This window comes from Paecilomyces variotii (assembly GCF_004022145.1).
Source record: "Paecilomyces variotii strain CBS 101075 chromosome Unknown C8Q69scaffold_9, whole genome shotgun sequence".
Lineage (NCBI taxonomy): Eukaryota > Fungi > Ascomycota > Eurotiomycetes > Eurotiales > Thermoascaceae > Paecilomyces > Paecilomyces variotii.
The window spans coordinates 1,020,906-1,035,557 of NW_021167148.1; the positions used below are offsets into that span (position 1 = coordinate 1,020,906).

The 14,652-nt window shown below is 51.4% G+C and overlaps 4 protein-coding genes across 4 annotated transcripts; all 4 read right to left on the bottom strand.

Annotated features, from left to right (window-relative positions):
• Nucleotides 1–191: 191 nt before the first annotated feature.
• C8Q69DRAFT_446520 (hypothetical protein) lies at nt 192–700 on the bottom strand (the record flags this gene model as incomplete). The annotated part of the gene is made up of 2 exons (XM_028629137.1): nt 192–195; nt 261–700. 2 exons carry the CDS (start codon nt 698–700, stop codon nt 192–194), a joined length of 444 nt encoding a protein of 147 aa, XP_028483390.1.
• Nucleotides 701–976: 276 nt separating this feature from the next.
• C8Q69DRAFT_334002 (putative histone transcription regulator Hir1) lies at nt 977–4,809 on the bottom strand. Its single transcript, XM_028627509.1, has 3 exons — nt 4,241–4,809; nt 1,415–4,171; nt 977–1,350 (listed from the first exon to the last, which is right to left on the bottom strand). Exons 1-3 carry the CDS (start codon nt 4,374–4,376, stop codon nt 1,253–1,255), a joined length of 2,991 nt encoding a protein of 996 aa, XP_028483391.1. The 5' UTR covers nt 4,377–4,809; the 3' UTR covers nt 977–1,252.
• A 529-nt stretch (nt 4,810–5,338) lies between these two features.
• C8Q69DRAFT_474713 (stomatin family protein) lies at nt 5,339–7,354 on the bottom strand. The gene is made up of 2 exons (XM_028631143.1): nt 6,671–7,354; nt 5,339–6,532 (listed from the first exon to the last, which is right to left on the bottom strand). Exons 1-2 carry the CDS (start codon nt 7,192–7,194, stop codon nt 5,704–5,706), a joined length of 1,353 nt encoding a protein of 450 aa, XP_028483392.1. The 5' UTR covers nt 7,195–7,354; the 3' UTR covers nt 5,339–5,703.
• A 1,405-nt stretch (nt 7,355–8,759) lies between these two features.
• On the bottom strand, nt 8,760–11,984 carry C8Q69DRAFT_334046 (La domain family). Its single transcript, XM_028627510.1, has 4 exons — nt 10,934–11,984; nt 9,209–10,875; nt 9,000–9,063; nt 8,760–8,948 (listed from the first exon to the last, which is right to left on the bottom strand). Exons 1-3 carry the CDS (start codon nt 11,667–11,669, stop codon nt 9,049–9,051), a joined length of 2,418 nt encoding a protein of 805 aa, XP_028483393.1. The 5' UTR covers nt 11,670–11,984; the 3' UTR covers nt 8,760–8,948; nt 9,000–9,048.
• Between the last annotated feature and the right edge of the window lie 2,668 nt (nt 11,985–14,652).

Below are 14,652 nucleotides of genomic sequence, written 5' to 3' on the forward strand. Positions count from 1 at the left end.
TCACAGTTATAAGCACCAAACGCCTTTTCCCAACCGTCCATTTCATCCCATCCAGGTCCTTTCCATTTGACCATATCTGATGTATTATCAGAGAGAAGAACTCCATAGTGGTCCTCCATGGCCTCCACAATGTCCACTGAAACAGTAGACTGGACTTATTCTCGTCCCATATTTCCACGTCGAAGTTGCGTTCAGCTAACATTATATTATATTAGCTTCATTCCTTCTCATCTACAATAATTACCTATAGATAAACTCACCCAGCTTTGCTATGTTCAAGCATCTTATTCTCAGCATCAACGACCGAACCGCGTTGAGTGAAGGTAAACCAGGCACAGAAACCCAGCATAAGAATCGCCATCATAAGGAGCTTTCTCTTCGTAGCACGGAGACGACAGAATGAGATCACAGCGCGTATCTTCTTCGCAATGTATTCAATGAGGTCCAGCAACAGCAGCATCTTCAGAAGGATCCAGTGACTCAGAGAAGTGGCACGTATACCAGCTTCTGCCGCAGGATCAATACGAGGTTCGTACATTCCCAGGTAAGTGTCAGGAGAGAAGGCAAGCCATTCGCGAGGGAACATAGTGCCGTCACTCAGCGTGGGCCAGGGGAAGTCCAGATAGGAGGTCGAGACACCAAGCATAGCCAGCCGGTCGCTGAGCCAGCGCTGGACTATATGCTTCACAGACATAAGCATATTGGGCTATGATAGTGGGTATGTTCAAGATGGAGAAGATGAAAGGAGTTCTCGCAGTTCACAGTTCGACTGCTTGCAGTAAAGTGACGTGAACATGAGCGGAAGATGTCGATACAGACAGTGAAGCAGGATAACATGTTGGATAGGCATGGCTGGATCACACCGCCTTGCAAGCATCAGGAAGCTGGAAAGAGGCAATTCCGTTATTCTCACCAGGCACTATACTGGGGTACATTGCCTGTGAAAAGGGAAGAAAGACAAAGCGTCAATAAAACTAGAATAGCTTGGATAAACAGCAGAACTAAAAGGCTCAAGGAACAGATGAAGAAAAGTAGCCACCAGTCATAAACACATGCGCACGCGATATAAGAAAGTAGAGGAGCAATTGGTATGTTACAAACTACAAGAAGAACAGAAAAAACCATCCAAAACCTACTGTAGCAGAATAATAGGACTTGGCCCTGTCCCGTACTGAAAGAGACCCCATTTCCTCGCTCTCCCGTAAATGCCTTTATGAACGCCAGAGAAAAATGAACCACACAATACCGCCTGTTAGGTCTCCATAGCATCTCCTTGACCGGACTCCTCGTGCAGAACCCCCAGTAGTTTTGCATAGGGCACCGTAACCCGTTGAAGATCCCGATGCTTACCTATAGAGTTGTCAGTAATCGGACACGGTAGTAAATGGTCTTTGATAATAAAGAGAATACTCACCTATGGCTAGAAGCACCTCCTTCAATAAGACGTCTCGTGGCCAGCCACAGAGAGTGTCAGAGCCATCCTGCCAGTTCCTGCCCTCTTTTTCGTTTGCCTGCAGTTTCCGCACAGTATCCGTCTCGTCTTCCTCTTCGAAGATACCGCCGACCAGAGCCTTCAGTAACTCCTCGACCTTCAGCTTAAGCCCTTCAGCCCCAATGCGCTTGGCATACATCGAGAGGTAGAGGCGGAATTCCTCCTTGGCTCCCAGAGACAACGCTGCTGCCACACGATTCTCGAGGTGAGCAATGGAGACACTCGACTCGAAACTCTCGTAACCCTCCCGGGAGAGAAGAACTTTGATGAGACGCTGTAGGAAGTATGCCCGACCACGGAGCAGTGTTTCACTCGTCGTATTCCGCTCCAAGAACGGAATAATGCCTGCAGAGACGGTTCTCTTCGTTTCGCTGTCCTGCTCAGCACCGGAGGTCCGGATGTTGCCGACTGAGACGTCTGTTGTGTTCCAGTATTGACTTCCGACGGCCCACCAGGCTTCCGAGATTCGCTGCCATGTATACATTGCCTGAGAGTATGTATAGCCTTCGCCATTCGAGAGTGCAACAACGATACGTCCTTCAGAATTGATCCGCGCGTTGGTGATCGCGGGTGCCGGCGTCGGATGTGCAGTCATGGTATGTATAGCGGCGTCCAGAACAGGCTGGAGAGATACTGGGGGATGCGGTGACGAAAGCGTCTTTACGTTCCAGACATAGCACATGCCAACCGCAGATATAGCGAGAATCCAAGGACCGTGGGACTCGAGGATGACCGGCTGAGCCTCAAGCACCAAGGCACTGACAAGTCGACGACCTGCAGGGGTCCAGATATATATCGAACCGTCTTCGCACGCAGCAGCCCACATGCCCTCATTTCCAGTCACCAGAAGCACGGTTCTTGGCAGGAAATCCTGCCATAAGGGCTGGTCACCTTTAGTCAAGGTGATGCGGACTGGTTCTCGATCCGCCGCTCTGCCAGTCAACGTTGCTGGCGGAGGGTTCCGGGCCTCGAAAACGAGGTCCGCTCGAGACTTGCTCGAATCATTTGAAGCGCTTGGCGGCTCCGTAGGATCGCCATTGGCATCCAAGGCACGCACGATTTGATTGCGCACCTTTGGAACAGCTAGTCGAAGCTGACTGATAGTCATGCAAGGGTTGGTCACTGCAGGGCGTATAAATTCCGGTGTAGCCTGTTGCCCTGTCACGGGGGGTTGCGATTGCGCCGGAAGAAGGCCATCTACCGTGTTCGAAAGGATGGCCGTCGCACCGTTCTGACTTGCCAATGCTATGCGCTTTTCTACCTGGCCCTCTTCATCGCCTTCGATCTGTGCCAATTTGCGCTTGTTTCCAAACAGCAGCGCCGCCAGACCGCCTTTTGGCAGTGCATCGAACGGCTTAGAGAGATCGACGATGGACTGCGGTGCATCGGCTTTGGCTTGGTTGCTCACAGTAGCAGCCATAAGTCGGGCTTGGGGAAGAGAAGACTGCGCCGCGCCGGCTCCTGAGACTAGCAGTGGTTGTATACGCTTTTTGCCTTCTTTCGTGTATGTAGGACGCTGCTTCAACCTCTCCAGCTTGGCCTGGTATGGATCAGGTTTCTCTGGTTCAGTAGCTGACGGTGCAGCTGTGCCATTGGTCTGGGCCTTTGCTGGCTCTGCGGACGGAGACGGACCGCCAGCAGGAGTTGTACCGTTGGTCGTAGGTAGCGCTGGAGTTCCATTGGTAGGTTCATTTGAAGGATGATGATCTCCCATCAAGGCACCCATCCTGCCCTCGACATCCTTGATCTCGCCGGCCTTGCTCTTTTCCTCGAGCAGCAAGCCATCAGTCGTCTCGGGAATGCCCGCTCCCCTTCTGTTTGTTCCAAACTTGGTAAGCGATTTCTCATTTTCCTCCATAGCCATTGGAAATCCTAGCTCCGCATCCTCAAATCTGACGGCGACAATTGTTCCGTCAAGAGCACAAGCAAAAAGACATTTGCCGTCAGGAGACCAGGCAAGGTCACAGATCGACTTTGATGCAATATCTTGTGTGATGACAATGGGTCGAGGGTTGCTGGTGATCCAAACACTCAATGACTTATCTCCTCCAGCGCATGCGATAACAGTGACCAGATTGTGCATGGCATGACCTTGACTGTCGACCGTCGGCTTATCGATCGGTTGGCTGGAATACAGTCTCGGAGAAAAGGCGCAAACCTCCACCGGCGCTTCATGCCCGATCAGATGGATGTCCCCATCCCAAGAACCACGGTTGATAATGGCGACTGAGCTAACAGGTCCGTTGACCGCGTTGGCAGCAGCTATGTGCATGCCATCCGGCGACCACGAGCATCGACGGAAGTACGCAGTCAATGGCGAATTAGCAAATGGGGCGATTATTGTGTGTTCGAGAACGAAGTTGTTCATCTGATCATGGGCGGTAGAGTTGGGGGCGGGAGAAGTAAATCGAAAGATTCGCACGGTCCGATCATCACTTGCGGTAGCAAAATACTTGTTTGCCGGATCAAATGTGATTCCCTTAACATGACTCTGGTGATTCGACAGAGTCTTCAACTTCTCAAATGTATGCCCAGACCAGACAACGACTTTGGAATCTAGACCGACGGAGACGAGGATCGAGGAATCGTACGACCAGCCGAGATCTTGCACATCATTGTCGTGCCCTATTAACCTTCGTATCGTACGCCAATTCTCAACCGGAGGCGCTTCATTCGTCCCTAAACCCGCACAGAAACACAATGTCAGCCAGGGGGCCTCTTGCGACAGAGAAGGTCATAGGTCCCTACCAAACGTCGACGCATGCGAGGGCGGGTTTGAATCCAATGTATATACGCAAACAATCTTATCATCCGCTCCCGACGCAAGGTACCTCCCATTTGGCGAAAACCGAACCGTGTGGATTGTCCCCGAATGGTTGCTCATGGAAGCCAGCTGCTTTGGCTTGCTGGCGTAGGCAGGGTCGGCAGCGTTGTAAATGGCCTCCGTAGACCATATCCGAACGTATCCATCTATACCAGAAAGCAACTCGTCAGAACATTGATCTCATCCATGTACACGAAGGGCGCGCGGAGAACAAATTCCCATATCGCGAAACGGGATCCCCTCGCGCACGAGACAAAATCACGAAAAAAAAAGGGCGTCCGCATAGAATCATATCATCTCACCTCCAGCTGCCGTAACCAATCGACTACCATCCGGAGACACATCACAACTATAGACCTCGAAATCCTTCCGTTCGCCTATTATCCAAGAGCAAAAAAAGGCACACGTTAGCAAAAAATCGTTCGACGCAGTCTAACCAAACGACCCCCCCTCTCTCTCCCCAAAGCTTCCTCCCGCTATAGAAAAGTCCCAATAAATACCTCCATGTGTAAGCCACACGGGCTTAATGATATGCATCGTGACAACTGGCTGGTGGCGCTTTACTGATTATTATCTATTATCGTTTCTGCGCGCGCGCGGATCTCGGGGATTCCGGTAGGTATCGAGACGATCACTGAATAGTTGACGTGGAGGACGAGGAGCTTAGTTGGAGCATCGCAAAACCAAACCGATCGATCGCACGTTCCCGTTGGTTTCTTTCGTGCTGGGCGTGTAGTTATATTGGATTGAAGAGATGCGGCTTGAGGATGCTTGATGCCCGCTCCTGGACGCAAGGCCTGCGGTTGATAGATGGAAGGCAGGAATGATTCTGGTATTAAATGAAAGGCGGCTTTGCTTGCTCTCAAAAAGTCGCGATCCCCCCCAGCTTTCCTCGCGCGGGAGTGGTTGGCCCGAGCTCCACCGCGCCAGCGGCTGCAGGCAGGCAATCGGAATGGTTCAGAGATATCTGGTTACGCAAGGGCGCTTAATTAACGGTGACAGCAGAGGGCGATGATAGTTATCCTGGAGTGAATGTGGAATAAAATGGAACTAGATGTCCGTCTACTTCTGGACTGAGACACGACTTGAAAACATGTTATACGTACATATTCCGCTTATACTCCTTTTAGATCTCTGATCAGGGGGTGCTATATACAAAGGTACCAGAAGACCGTTTGACCAGTATGCACGCTCGACGTTCATGTCGTCGCTGAAGTACTGCTCATACACGGACTCCCAGAGAGGATGCTAAGAGATAAAGGATGGGGTGGCGGCCAAATGGAAATAAGGAAACTAACTCTGTTACAACACAGTGATGCAGAAGGGAAAAGGTCATACAAATGCGTGGCTTTCCTGAACGCTTGAGGAGATGGACCATCTGTGCCGTCTATCTCCTTTGTTGGTTGGCCTCGTCGAAGCCATCAAGAACGCTCTTCGCGACGTCGCTTTGTCCGACTCCAGATCCGACATCAGATGCCTCCTCCGTAGTTCCAAACTCACTTTCGGTGTGCTGGTCCTGCTTAGGCTGAGGAGCAGGCTCCTCAGCAGGCGTCTGGACACCAATTGCCTTAGCTGCCAAAGCCTTTGCCTGGCTCTCACTGACCTTGCCGTAGACAGCCATAGCACTTGCGATCATGCCGCCAATGTCACCAACGTTTCCTGGCACCACGACGGCAGTGCCCTCGCGCGCAAGGTTACCAAAGGCATCAACATACTTCTCAGCGACGCTGAGGCTAACTGCACTCTGTGCACTCTGCTCACCCTCGCGGATGGCCTTCGCAACAGCTTCAATTCCCCTTGCGGTAGCCTGGGACTTCAGAAGGATAGCTTCAGCTTCACCGGAAGCTCGGTTGATCTGCTCCGCGCGCATAGCTTCTGAAGCCAGAATAACCGACTGCTTGCGACCCTCTGCGATGTTGATCGCGCTCTGTCTCTGACCCTCGGACTCAAGAATCTCAGCCCGCTTGGAACGCTCAGCTGTCACCTGACGGTGCATCGCGGCCACGACTCCCTCAGGGGCATGGATATCTCTGATCTCATATCTCAAGCAAACAACACCCCAGTCCTGCGCCGCTTCATTGATAGCCTGGGTGATGTTGGTGTTCAATGTCGCACGTTCCTTCAGAACGTGGTCGAGCGTAAGCTGACCGATCTCGGAACGCATCGTCGTCTGCGCAAGTTGGGAGATGGCGTATTCAGCGTCCTCAACTCCGTAGCTATTGAATTTAAAATAAGTTAGCTATGGCTTTATATAGGACACTCGTGCTTTCACTATGCAACATGAAACCGCATCACAGCGAGTCGACAGTCCGAACGGACAGTTCCGCAATCGACATTCAAGAAAACAATCTTACCTAGCCTTATACGCATCAAAAACTCTCGTATAGAGCACTCCATCCAGCTCCAACGTCACATTATCCGCCGTAATGGCATTCTGACTCGGGATTTCAATCGCCGACTCCTTCAAGCTCTTCACATAGGCAATTCGGTCTATGAACGGGATCAAAATAGCCAAACCCGGTTCAAGGATCCGGTTGAACTTTCCCATCCGTTCGACAATCCATGCCGTCTGCTGGGGAACGAAGCGGATGATGGTGTTTGCAGGGAGGGATGAGCGATGCGAGAAGTATGTGGTCGGGACACCCCCGGAGGAAGAGGAAGAGCTGCCGGAGGCAAAGCTGAGGAGAGAAGAGTCGGGTGCTTGGGATTGAGAGGATGAGGTCAGGTTTCTTCGTCGGACATTGGTGAGCCCATATGTCGATGTCGGTCTTGTGCCTGCAAGCAAGAGACGGCTATTCCTGGCGGTTTGCTGCAGGGCTTTGGAGCAATTGTCGGGCGACCGAAGTAGCGTCAATGACCGAGCGGCCGCCTCCATCATGAATAGAGGTAGAACCTGCGGTCCAGAAACGAGGGTGAAGTCACGGTTGGTGAGGAGACACCGAGATGCGGAGGCTGGACAAGCTCGGCCGTTTGGAGGACTAAGCAGAGCTGCCTGGGGAGTTTCCAGTCGTTCGTCGTTCGCCGCGGCATTGCGCGGGCGCGGAATAACAATATGTCCGGCTAAGCTCAGTACTTTTGTGATGCTTCGTAGTATAATTAATTTAAAGAGTCGGAATAGCTCAATATATTCGCAAATTATTATTGTATCTTCGATTATCTTTGCTTTTTGTATTCAGATACGACCAAGGCGGTATAAACTCCCCCGCCCAAGGGACAACGCGGTCACCATATAATAGAGCCCAGCTGGGGAAAGACGGCAGCAGGCCTGCCGGTTTGCCTTTAGAAATTCCCAGACACTACACACAAGACAGAGACAAAGACCGAGCCAGAGACGATGAGGGACTGAGGAGAGAGATAGACCGTTCGTAAACTAAGAACGAGAGACAGCACCCGTGACTCGGGCCCAATACGCGATCAATTCGCCATCACATACAGATGTTCAAGGTCTCCATCAAGCTCGACGAAAGAGACGCTTGTAGATACATCGACTCCTGCTATGCAAAACATTCGACTTAACGCCTCACATAAGTCACCCTGACAGAAGAAGGCAGCAGGGTACCCCGTGGAAGTTCTCCGCATTGGACGAAGGGAGCCACGAAAGGGCTGGAAGAAATAGCAAACTAGCCTTTCTCGTTTCTTTGTTGAATTTCATATTGTGACAGAGTGGGTTTTCTTCTTTTTTCTGAAAGCAGATCGGATCCCCGCTTGAGCTTTTGTTCTTTTTTCTTTTCATGCTTATGCTCGCTAATTCCGGAACACAACAGCAGCGACATAATAAACAGATTAGCGAAGTGGATAGTAAGAAATGTCTCTATGGTCATGGGGAAAAAGCAGAAATTTTTGGCCCGGCGCAGAAGCGACCAGGAAGGTGGGAGATGCTATCTGCCCCAGTGAATCATACCAGGACGCCACGAATACTTGAACCACCCATGACTGAAAGAAGAAATAAAGACGAAGAACAGATCGAGGTTGCGGATATGCGCATGTTGCACTTCTTTGCGTTGTGCGATGCCATTCCGTCGCCTCGCACAAATAAAATGCAAAACTAGAAGGATGCAGGTCATAACAAACAAGTTAAAAAAAAGATATATCGAAATCATCCCTTCAGGTTGGCTTTCAAAGTTGCATCGAGAAAAGCTCAGACGGCCTGTGATGCCTCGAGTCGATCTCTTCTTTTGCACCAGACATGAACCGGCCAAACACATGGCTGAACTCAAGTAATCCAGGTCCTCTGCAATGTCACCGGCATTATCGACTGCTTGCAGTTAAAGTAAGGTGAAATCGAATAGAACTGCCGGGTCCGCGAAGCGCCTCCCCTGAGAAATATCATCGAAGGTTAAGACCCCTAGATTCATTGTACATTTTTGCATTCAAATTTTCAATCAAGAAATACGACCAGAATTCGTATAAAACGGGCGTATAATGGTCGCCGTCGCAGGTTGCCCTTGAATTTCATTTTCTCAAGGCCTCATCCGAAAAAAAAGTGTTGCAGAATAAGGGTTTGAAAGAAAGCGGTGCAATCACTGCATCTTTCTTTGTAGCCGTAGTCTTAAGTCTGATCACAGATCGTTGCAAACATAAACACATCGGAGCCGATCCGCTAACGTATCGGCATATCCACATTTCGCTGAACTGTTCGAAATTAGATTTTTACCTTGTCACAATTTTCGAAATGGGATGTACCTAAATCAATAGGCCATATCAGCCAAAGAAAGAATGCAATCTCTATGGATCACTGTTCCGACTTCTAATAATCATACGTTAGCTCGAACGTAAAACAGGCGACGACTGGAGATAGCGGTATAAGATACTCAGAGCAAGCCGACATCACAAGTACCATATCCCCGACCGGTTTCCAGAGGGGAATTTATGAGGATAGCGGGGGATCTTACAGTCGCATTCTCATCTTGAGCAGTCACAGGCGTCAAATTCCCAGACGGGGAGAATTCCGGCGCTGTTGAGGAGAGCAATTTGCTCTTCGTACCATTCGTCAAGGCGTGATGCGAACCATCTGAGGCAGAACCGTTGACATAGGGAGCGGCGGCATATTCAAAGTGGGATGCATTCTCGTCCACCGGCGGATAAGACTTGGCAGGTGGAGGGCCTTCATTCTGCGCGGAGGGGTCACGCTGATCAATGGTGAGAACCCACTGTTCCCATCTCTCTCTAGGACGAACTCTGTCAACGCCGTCCTCGCTGATCTGGTACTCCACATTGCGAAGTTGACGGGCGACATGGCGGAGAAGCTCGAAATCCTCCGTCAGAGTCTTGACCCTCTTGAAGCCAGCAATAAAGCTCAGGAGAACGAAACCCTGAGAGTCCATGTGTTTCCGGAGGAAGATATCCTTGCAAAGGTTGTCCACGGAGAAGTAGTACTCAAGCTGCATAGAGATCATGCCCATAAGAGAAAACGGTTCCATGTATGGCTGGTACGGGATCGCAGTCATAGGACCAGGATGCACCGGGGGATAAGCATACACAGTGTTAATGTCAGCAGGAACCGGATAGGCGCCGTACATAGCGGCCGTGTTGGGTAGCGAGGGGGAGCGAATGGACATCCGGTTGTGAGACTGTCCGTTCTGGAGCCCTTGCTGCGAACGTTGGCGGTCGAAGTTGAACGACTTGTTCGGGATGAATGAGTGGTGCGAAATGTGAGGGTTAGGGAACTGAGAGCTCTGGGAGCTTCCATAGGAGCCGTGGCCACCTCGTCCCCTGTATGCACCCCGGCCGCGCTCTGGGCGCGAGTCGCCTCGCTCCCTGGGGTGATCACGGTGACTGTGGAATTCGCGAGGGAATGATGCAACGTCCGCAGACTTCGGACCGTTATCAAAGCGACGCTCGTGGCTGGAGCTGAAACGACCATTATGGGAGTCTCCGGGAACGTGGATGCTCCGCGAGTGGTAATCAGCACCCTTGTGAGAAGGCTCATGAGTTTTGCCAAAGGACTTTCGTGGGAAACCCTCCGTGCCATTGGTCTGTGCACCCTCGTTGGCTCCATGCGTATCCTCAGAGCCCTTTGCCCGGGGTTCACCACGGGCTCGCTCTGGTGCCTGAGAAGATCTACGCTGCTCCGTTGCAGTCGCAGCATCCGTACTGTCCGACCTCCGGGTCTGAGCTGGCAGGGAGTTTGCCCTAGTACCATTAGGCTCGTTTCGGCCTCTGTCTCCAGCAGCGGCCACCTTAGAGGCGCTTCCCTGCACCGTTTGGCCTGGAGCGGCCTTGTCTGCTCCAGCAGCAGCGCCGGCACCGTGAGCTCCTCCACGGCCACCGTCTCTTCCACCTCGAGACGCTCTTCCACCTCTGCGTGATCCAGAGGGCAAGGGCGTATTGAAAACAGCGGTTGGGACATATGGCACAGGTGTCCACTTCTCCTTGCCATGAGTTCTGACTCCGGGACTCTTCTCAGTCTTTTCAGACTTCTCGCTCTTCTCCTGAGCTTTCCTCTTCTCCTCTCCCTGGGCAGTCTGCGGGGTCGGCCACAAGGCAGCATCACCAACCGGTGGAAGTGCTCCTTCAGCTGAGACGGCGCCGCCATAACGGAATCCGGATTTTCTCGCACCTTCAATTCTTGATTAGCTAGGGACCATATAGATTTTGGCTACAAGATGGCAACTTACCCTCATCACGTCCTCTTCCATCGGTCTTCTTGCGATCCCTTACTTGAGAGCCAGCTCCCTCAGGAGCGCCATCGGCCTTCTTCTTGGGGCCGGATCTCGACGGATCTTGGTCTGCACCAGATTTCACGGCGCCACCCTTGGCGGCGGCCGAAGCTGTAGGCTTCAAGGTACCAGTGGCCTTGGCCTTTGCTTCCTGTGCCTCTTTCCTCTGTTGCCAGACATTAACCGCAGGGATGGGTGCGGCCTTCAATTCCTTAGGTGGGGAGGGCGCCTTTTCAGAAGCGCCGTTGGATTTCTCCTGGGTTCCCTCAGCTGTCTGGTTGGCCTTCTCAACAGGCACAGAAGCCTGCGACTGCTTATCCCACGTTGAGTCGGAGGATCCGTTAGGAGTGACGGAAGCGTCATCGTCCTTTGTGAGCGTCGAAGTAGAGGCAGTACCGAGGCTAGGAGAAGAAGTTCCAGAAACGATATTCTTTGATGAACCTGCTGAAGCTTGCTGCTGGCCGGCAGATTCAGTCTCTCGTTCGACCTTGGACTCTGTATTCTCCGTGTCCGCCTTTACCTCTGACCTGGTCGCAGGAACTGAGCTATCGTTCGAGTCGTCATTAGAAGCTTGTTTGCTCTGATTAGCACTGGATTTGGCTGTCTGTTGCGTCGTAGGTGTTGACACAATGCCCTTAGCTGCCTGGGCGTATGAGAAAGTAGGCATTTCTGGTTTGCTCGCCATTGCTGCCATAGCGACGGAAAAACTGTAATGTCCAAGAATGGTCCGACGCTGCGCACCAAGACCGAAGGGATTTTTCGTATAGCAGCCACCGGAAGGATTTCTGCGCACCGACTATAGTCGAGATTGCTTCGCACCGGCGGAATCAGTGACACCTATTTCCGCCCTCAGGCAACCCCACCAATCTGCGAACCCCGTTTATTGTTGTCCAACTAGGAAACTCCCACTCGGTTATATGGTTGATAGACACGAATAGCCGTAGAGGTGTCGAGCAAAGGAATCGGTATACTTCGTCTGTGGCGAAGGCGTTGCGGAACGTTGGTCTTTCACAAAAAGCGAATTAATATCCGGGTTGCATGGATATGGTTGCTATCAAACCCTCCTAGATTCTGTCCGACTGGCACTGTAAGGGTATATGATCCTTCTCGGCCAGATGGTGATCCTTTGCACAGATGATGGGAGACACTGTCTGATTCAACACCTGAGAGAAAGAGAGAGTCGAGGACCTTCGTCGAAACCCGTTGAACTCTGTCCACAAAAATCCGACACGCGAATCTGCCCGTCGAGAAAAAAAAAGTGGCCGGTCACTGGGATGCGGAGTGAGACAACGCAACGTGTGATTGTTGAACAGACAAAGCAGTTTTAACGACACCAGAAAAGGCACGCAAGCTGCTGATGGAACGTTCGGAGCGCTGTCCCCCTGTAAAGCAAGAGTGAGAGCGCGAGTTGCACGTGGTGACGGTGACGGACGGCACAGTCGACACTACCACAAAGTATTGTTTAGTAGTGCAGAGACGACGGTCGAACGTGCAGTCGAAGCAAACTCGCGAGACACTTGAGTGCTGAGGAACGAAACCCTCGTAATCAGTCCAGTCCCACACCAGCAAAGATGTTGGTGTGAAGGAAGATCGAGAGACCGAGACGGATGAGGGCACACGGAAAAGGAATCTAACCTCAGCAGCACGGACGCCAACAGCAGCCGACGGGGACGTCGACAAAAGACGTACAAGGGCCGTGAACAAAAGGGCAAAGTACGACGAGGGGTTGTTGGAGAGAAGAAAGGGACGAGGAAGAGGTTCGGGGACGAGGTATTATTGTGGAATCCGCAAAGTAAAAAAAAAAAAGTCTTCTGCCTCCCGTTAAGCTAGGAAATTATGTTCTCTTGGGTTGCCGAACGCCCGCGGTGCACCAAAATGGACTAAGAGACGGCCTTCTCTTTCTCTGTGGGTAACGAGCTGGTCACTGGACAGTACGCAGTTACGCAGCCTCGCGCGGGCGCTGGCGGAACCATCGCTGCTGGTACCGAGCAATACTCAGGCAATACCGCACGACTTGGCCTGTCCTGGCCTGATCTCTGCGTATCTCCCAGGTACCCGGCGGTCTCGGTATGGCCAATACGCCCGGTCGTACCAAATCCCGTACCAGAACCCCTCGTTCCATACAGTATCCAATACGTCTTTATACACACTCATACCAATCTTACCTATTTACCGTTGTCGGGCCGCTGGCAGACAGAGAGGGGCTTATTTTTGCTCATTAACAGCTCTTTGTGACCTGATAATTCGGGATAATAATAATAATCATAATACCACTACTGATCAGGCACTTCTCTCGAAATAACGAGGCCAACTAATAGGCGTAGCAGATGCATCGACCAATTCAATGTAGATAAGAAAACGCCAGCGCGTGGCGGTGGTTGCTATGCTGGACTGCAGTGCATTATTTTGGAGAAAGAGAGAAAGAGAGAGAGAGAGAGAGAGAGAGAGAGTAAGCAACACTTTCTCGCGTGCACTATCGTCCCATCACAAGCGACCGTTTTATTTTCGCCAGGCCCGTCATCAATTGTCGAGACGCGAAAGGTATCTTCTGCAATACCTGCCCTGTTGCACCATACTCAATGTGCTGCTTACCCAGGCGTCCATCTCAGCCATTGATTGATATCATTAGCAAGTAACGAGGGCTGCGACAATGGATAGCCCGCTTAACAAGAGATTCATTGAAGGAAATTCCATACAGTAACTATGGAGTAATAATAATCGTTGTAAAAAGTATTAGTAGGTCGCTGCATTTGGCCCCTCACTCAACCCCCGCGCGGTGGAAATCAGGAGAGGGCGTTTTCCTGCAAGTCCTGCTACATCCCTGTAGGGTCGTATCATTATCTGTCTCAGGGAAAAAATTCAAGAAGGTCGTGCCCAAAGAAATAATTATTACGGAATGCGCCTTTTCTTCAGGGTCCTTAGGGAAAGCTCCGGCATTTCATCGCGCGGGGTCCCACCACAGGAGGAGCAGAACAGCTGAGCAAGCCATGATTAATATCTCCTCCCACCTTAGGCGCGGGACGCGGTTCTTATCCCTCATCTATATATTGCCGGGGGCATGGCTAGTCTTTTCTTCCAATTTCAGAGCCCTCGGTGTAAACCCGTGAGCATGGTCCTTGCACAGGTTTTGTCATATTGCTGGAATGGACGAGTATCGATACGTTCATCCCTGCCAGGGTCCTCGCAGTAGTAATAATAATAATAATAATCACAATAATAGTTAACGGCGTACATGTATGTAAATACTCACGTGTCGCTGGTTTTTCCGGCGCTAATTCCTCTAGACCCGGAAGATGAAAGATTGTTAGTATGGTAGGTAGGTAGTAGTTCTACCACATCATGCAGAGTACAGTACTCCGTAGATGGCAGATGCAGACCTTGACTTCTCCACGTTTTCTTTTTATGGCGTCTAAACGCCTTGGGTCATTATTATTGCCACACTGTTCCAGGCTTCCAGCCATCACCGTGACAGTCATGGGGTTTTTCCTGATCTGGTCGGGACAGACTCCGCAAGAAGGCTTGTCTGTCTTTTCTCCGAACAGTAAGAGTGATGCGCGATGATCAGGTACGTGCGAGCCTTTTGAAACTGTATCGGTCTCTCCCCGGGGAAGCGCCCCTATCCAGGGCATAGGTTCGCGGGCTGTCGCGGGCGTTGCCAGGTAAGACTTACTGTAGTA

What these genes read in the sequence shown, in the direction of transcription:
- C8Q69DRAFT_334002 (XM_028627509.1), bottom strand. Translation starts at nt 4,376, where the DNA reads ATGAGCAACCATTCGGGGACAATCCACACGGTTCGGTTTTCGCCAAAT. An exon ending in CTCGCATGCGTCGACGTTTG is followed by an intron (nt 4,172 to 4,240) that starts GTAGGGACCTAT and finishes GTGCGGGTTTAG; the next exon opens with GGACGAATGAAGCGCCTCCG. An exon ending in GGAGGTGCTTCTAGCCATAG is followed by an intron (nt 1,351 to 1,414) that starts GTGAGTATTCTC and finishes ACAACTCTATAG; the next exon opens with GTAAGCATCGGGATCTTCAA.
- C8Q69DRAFT_474713 (XM_028631143.1), bottom strand. Translation starts at nt 7,194, where the DNA reads ATGATGGAGGCGGCCGCTCGGTCATTGACGCTACTTCGGTCGCCCGAC. An exon ending in TTTGATGCGTATAAGGCTAG is followed by an intron (nt 6,533 to 6,670) that starts GTAAGATTGTTT and finishes TAAATTCAATAG; the next exon opens with CTACGGAGTTGAGGACGCTG.
- C8Q69DRAFT_334046 (XM_028627510.1), bottom strand. Translation starts at nt 11,669, where the DNA reads ATGGCAGCAATGGCGAGCAAACCAGAAATGCCTACTTTCTCATACGCC. An exon ending in TGGAAGAGGACGTGATGAGG is followed by an intron (nt 10,876 to 10,933) that starts GTAAGTTGCCAT and finishes CAAGAATTGAAG; the next exon opens with GTGCGAGAAAATCCGGATTC.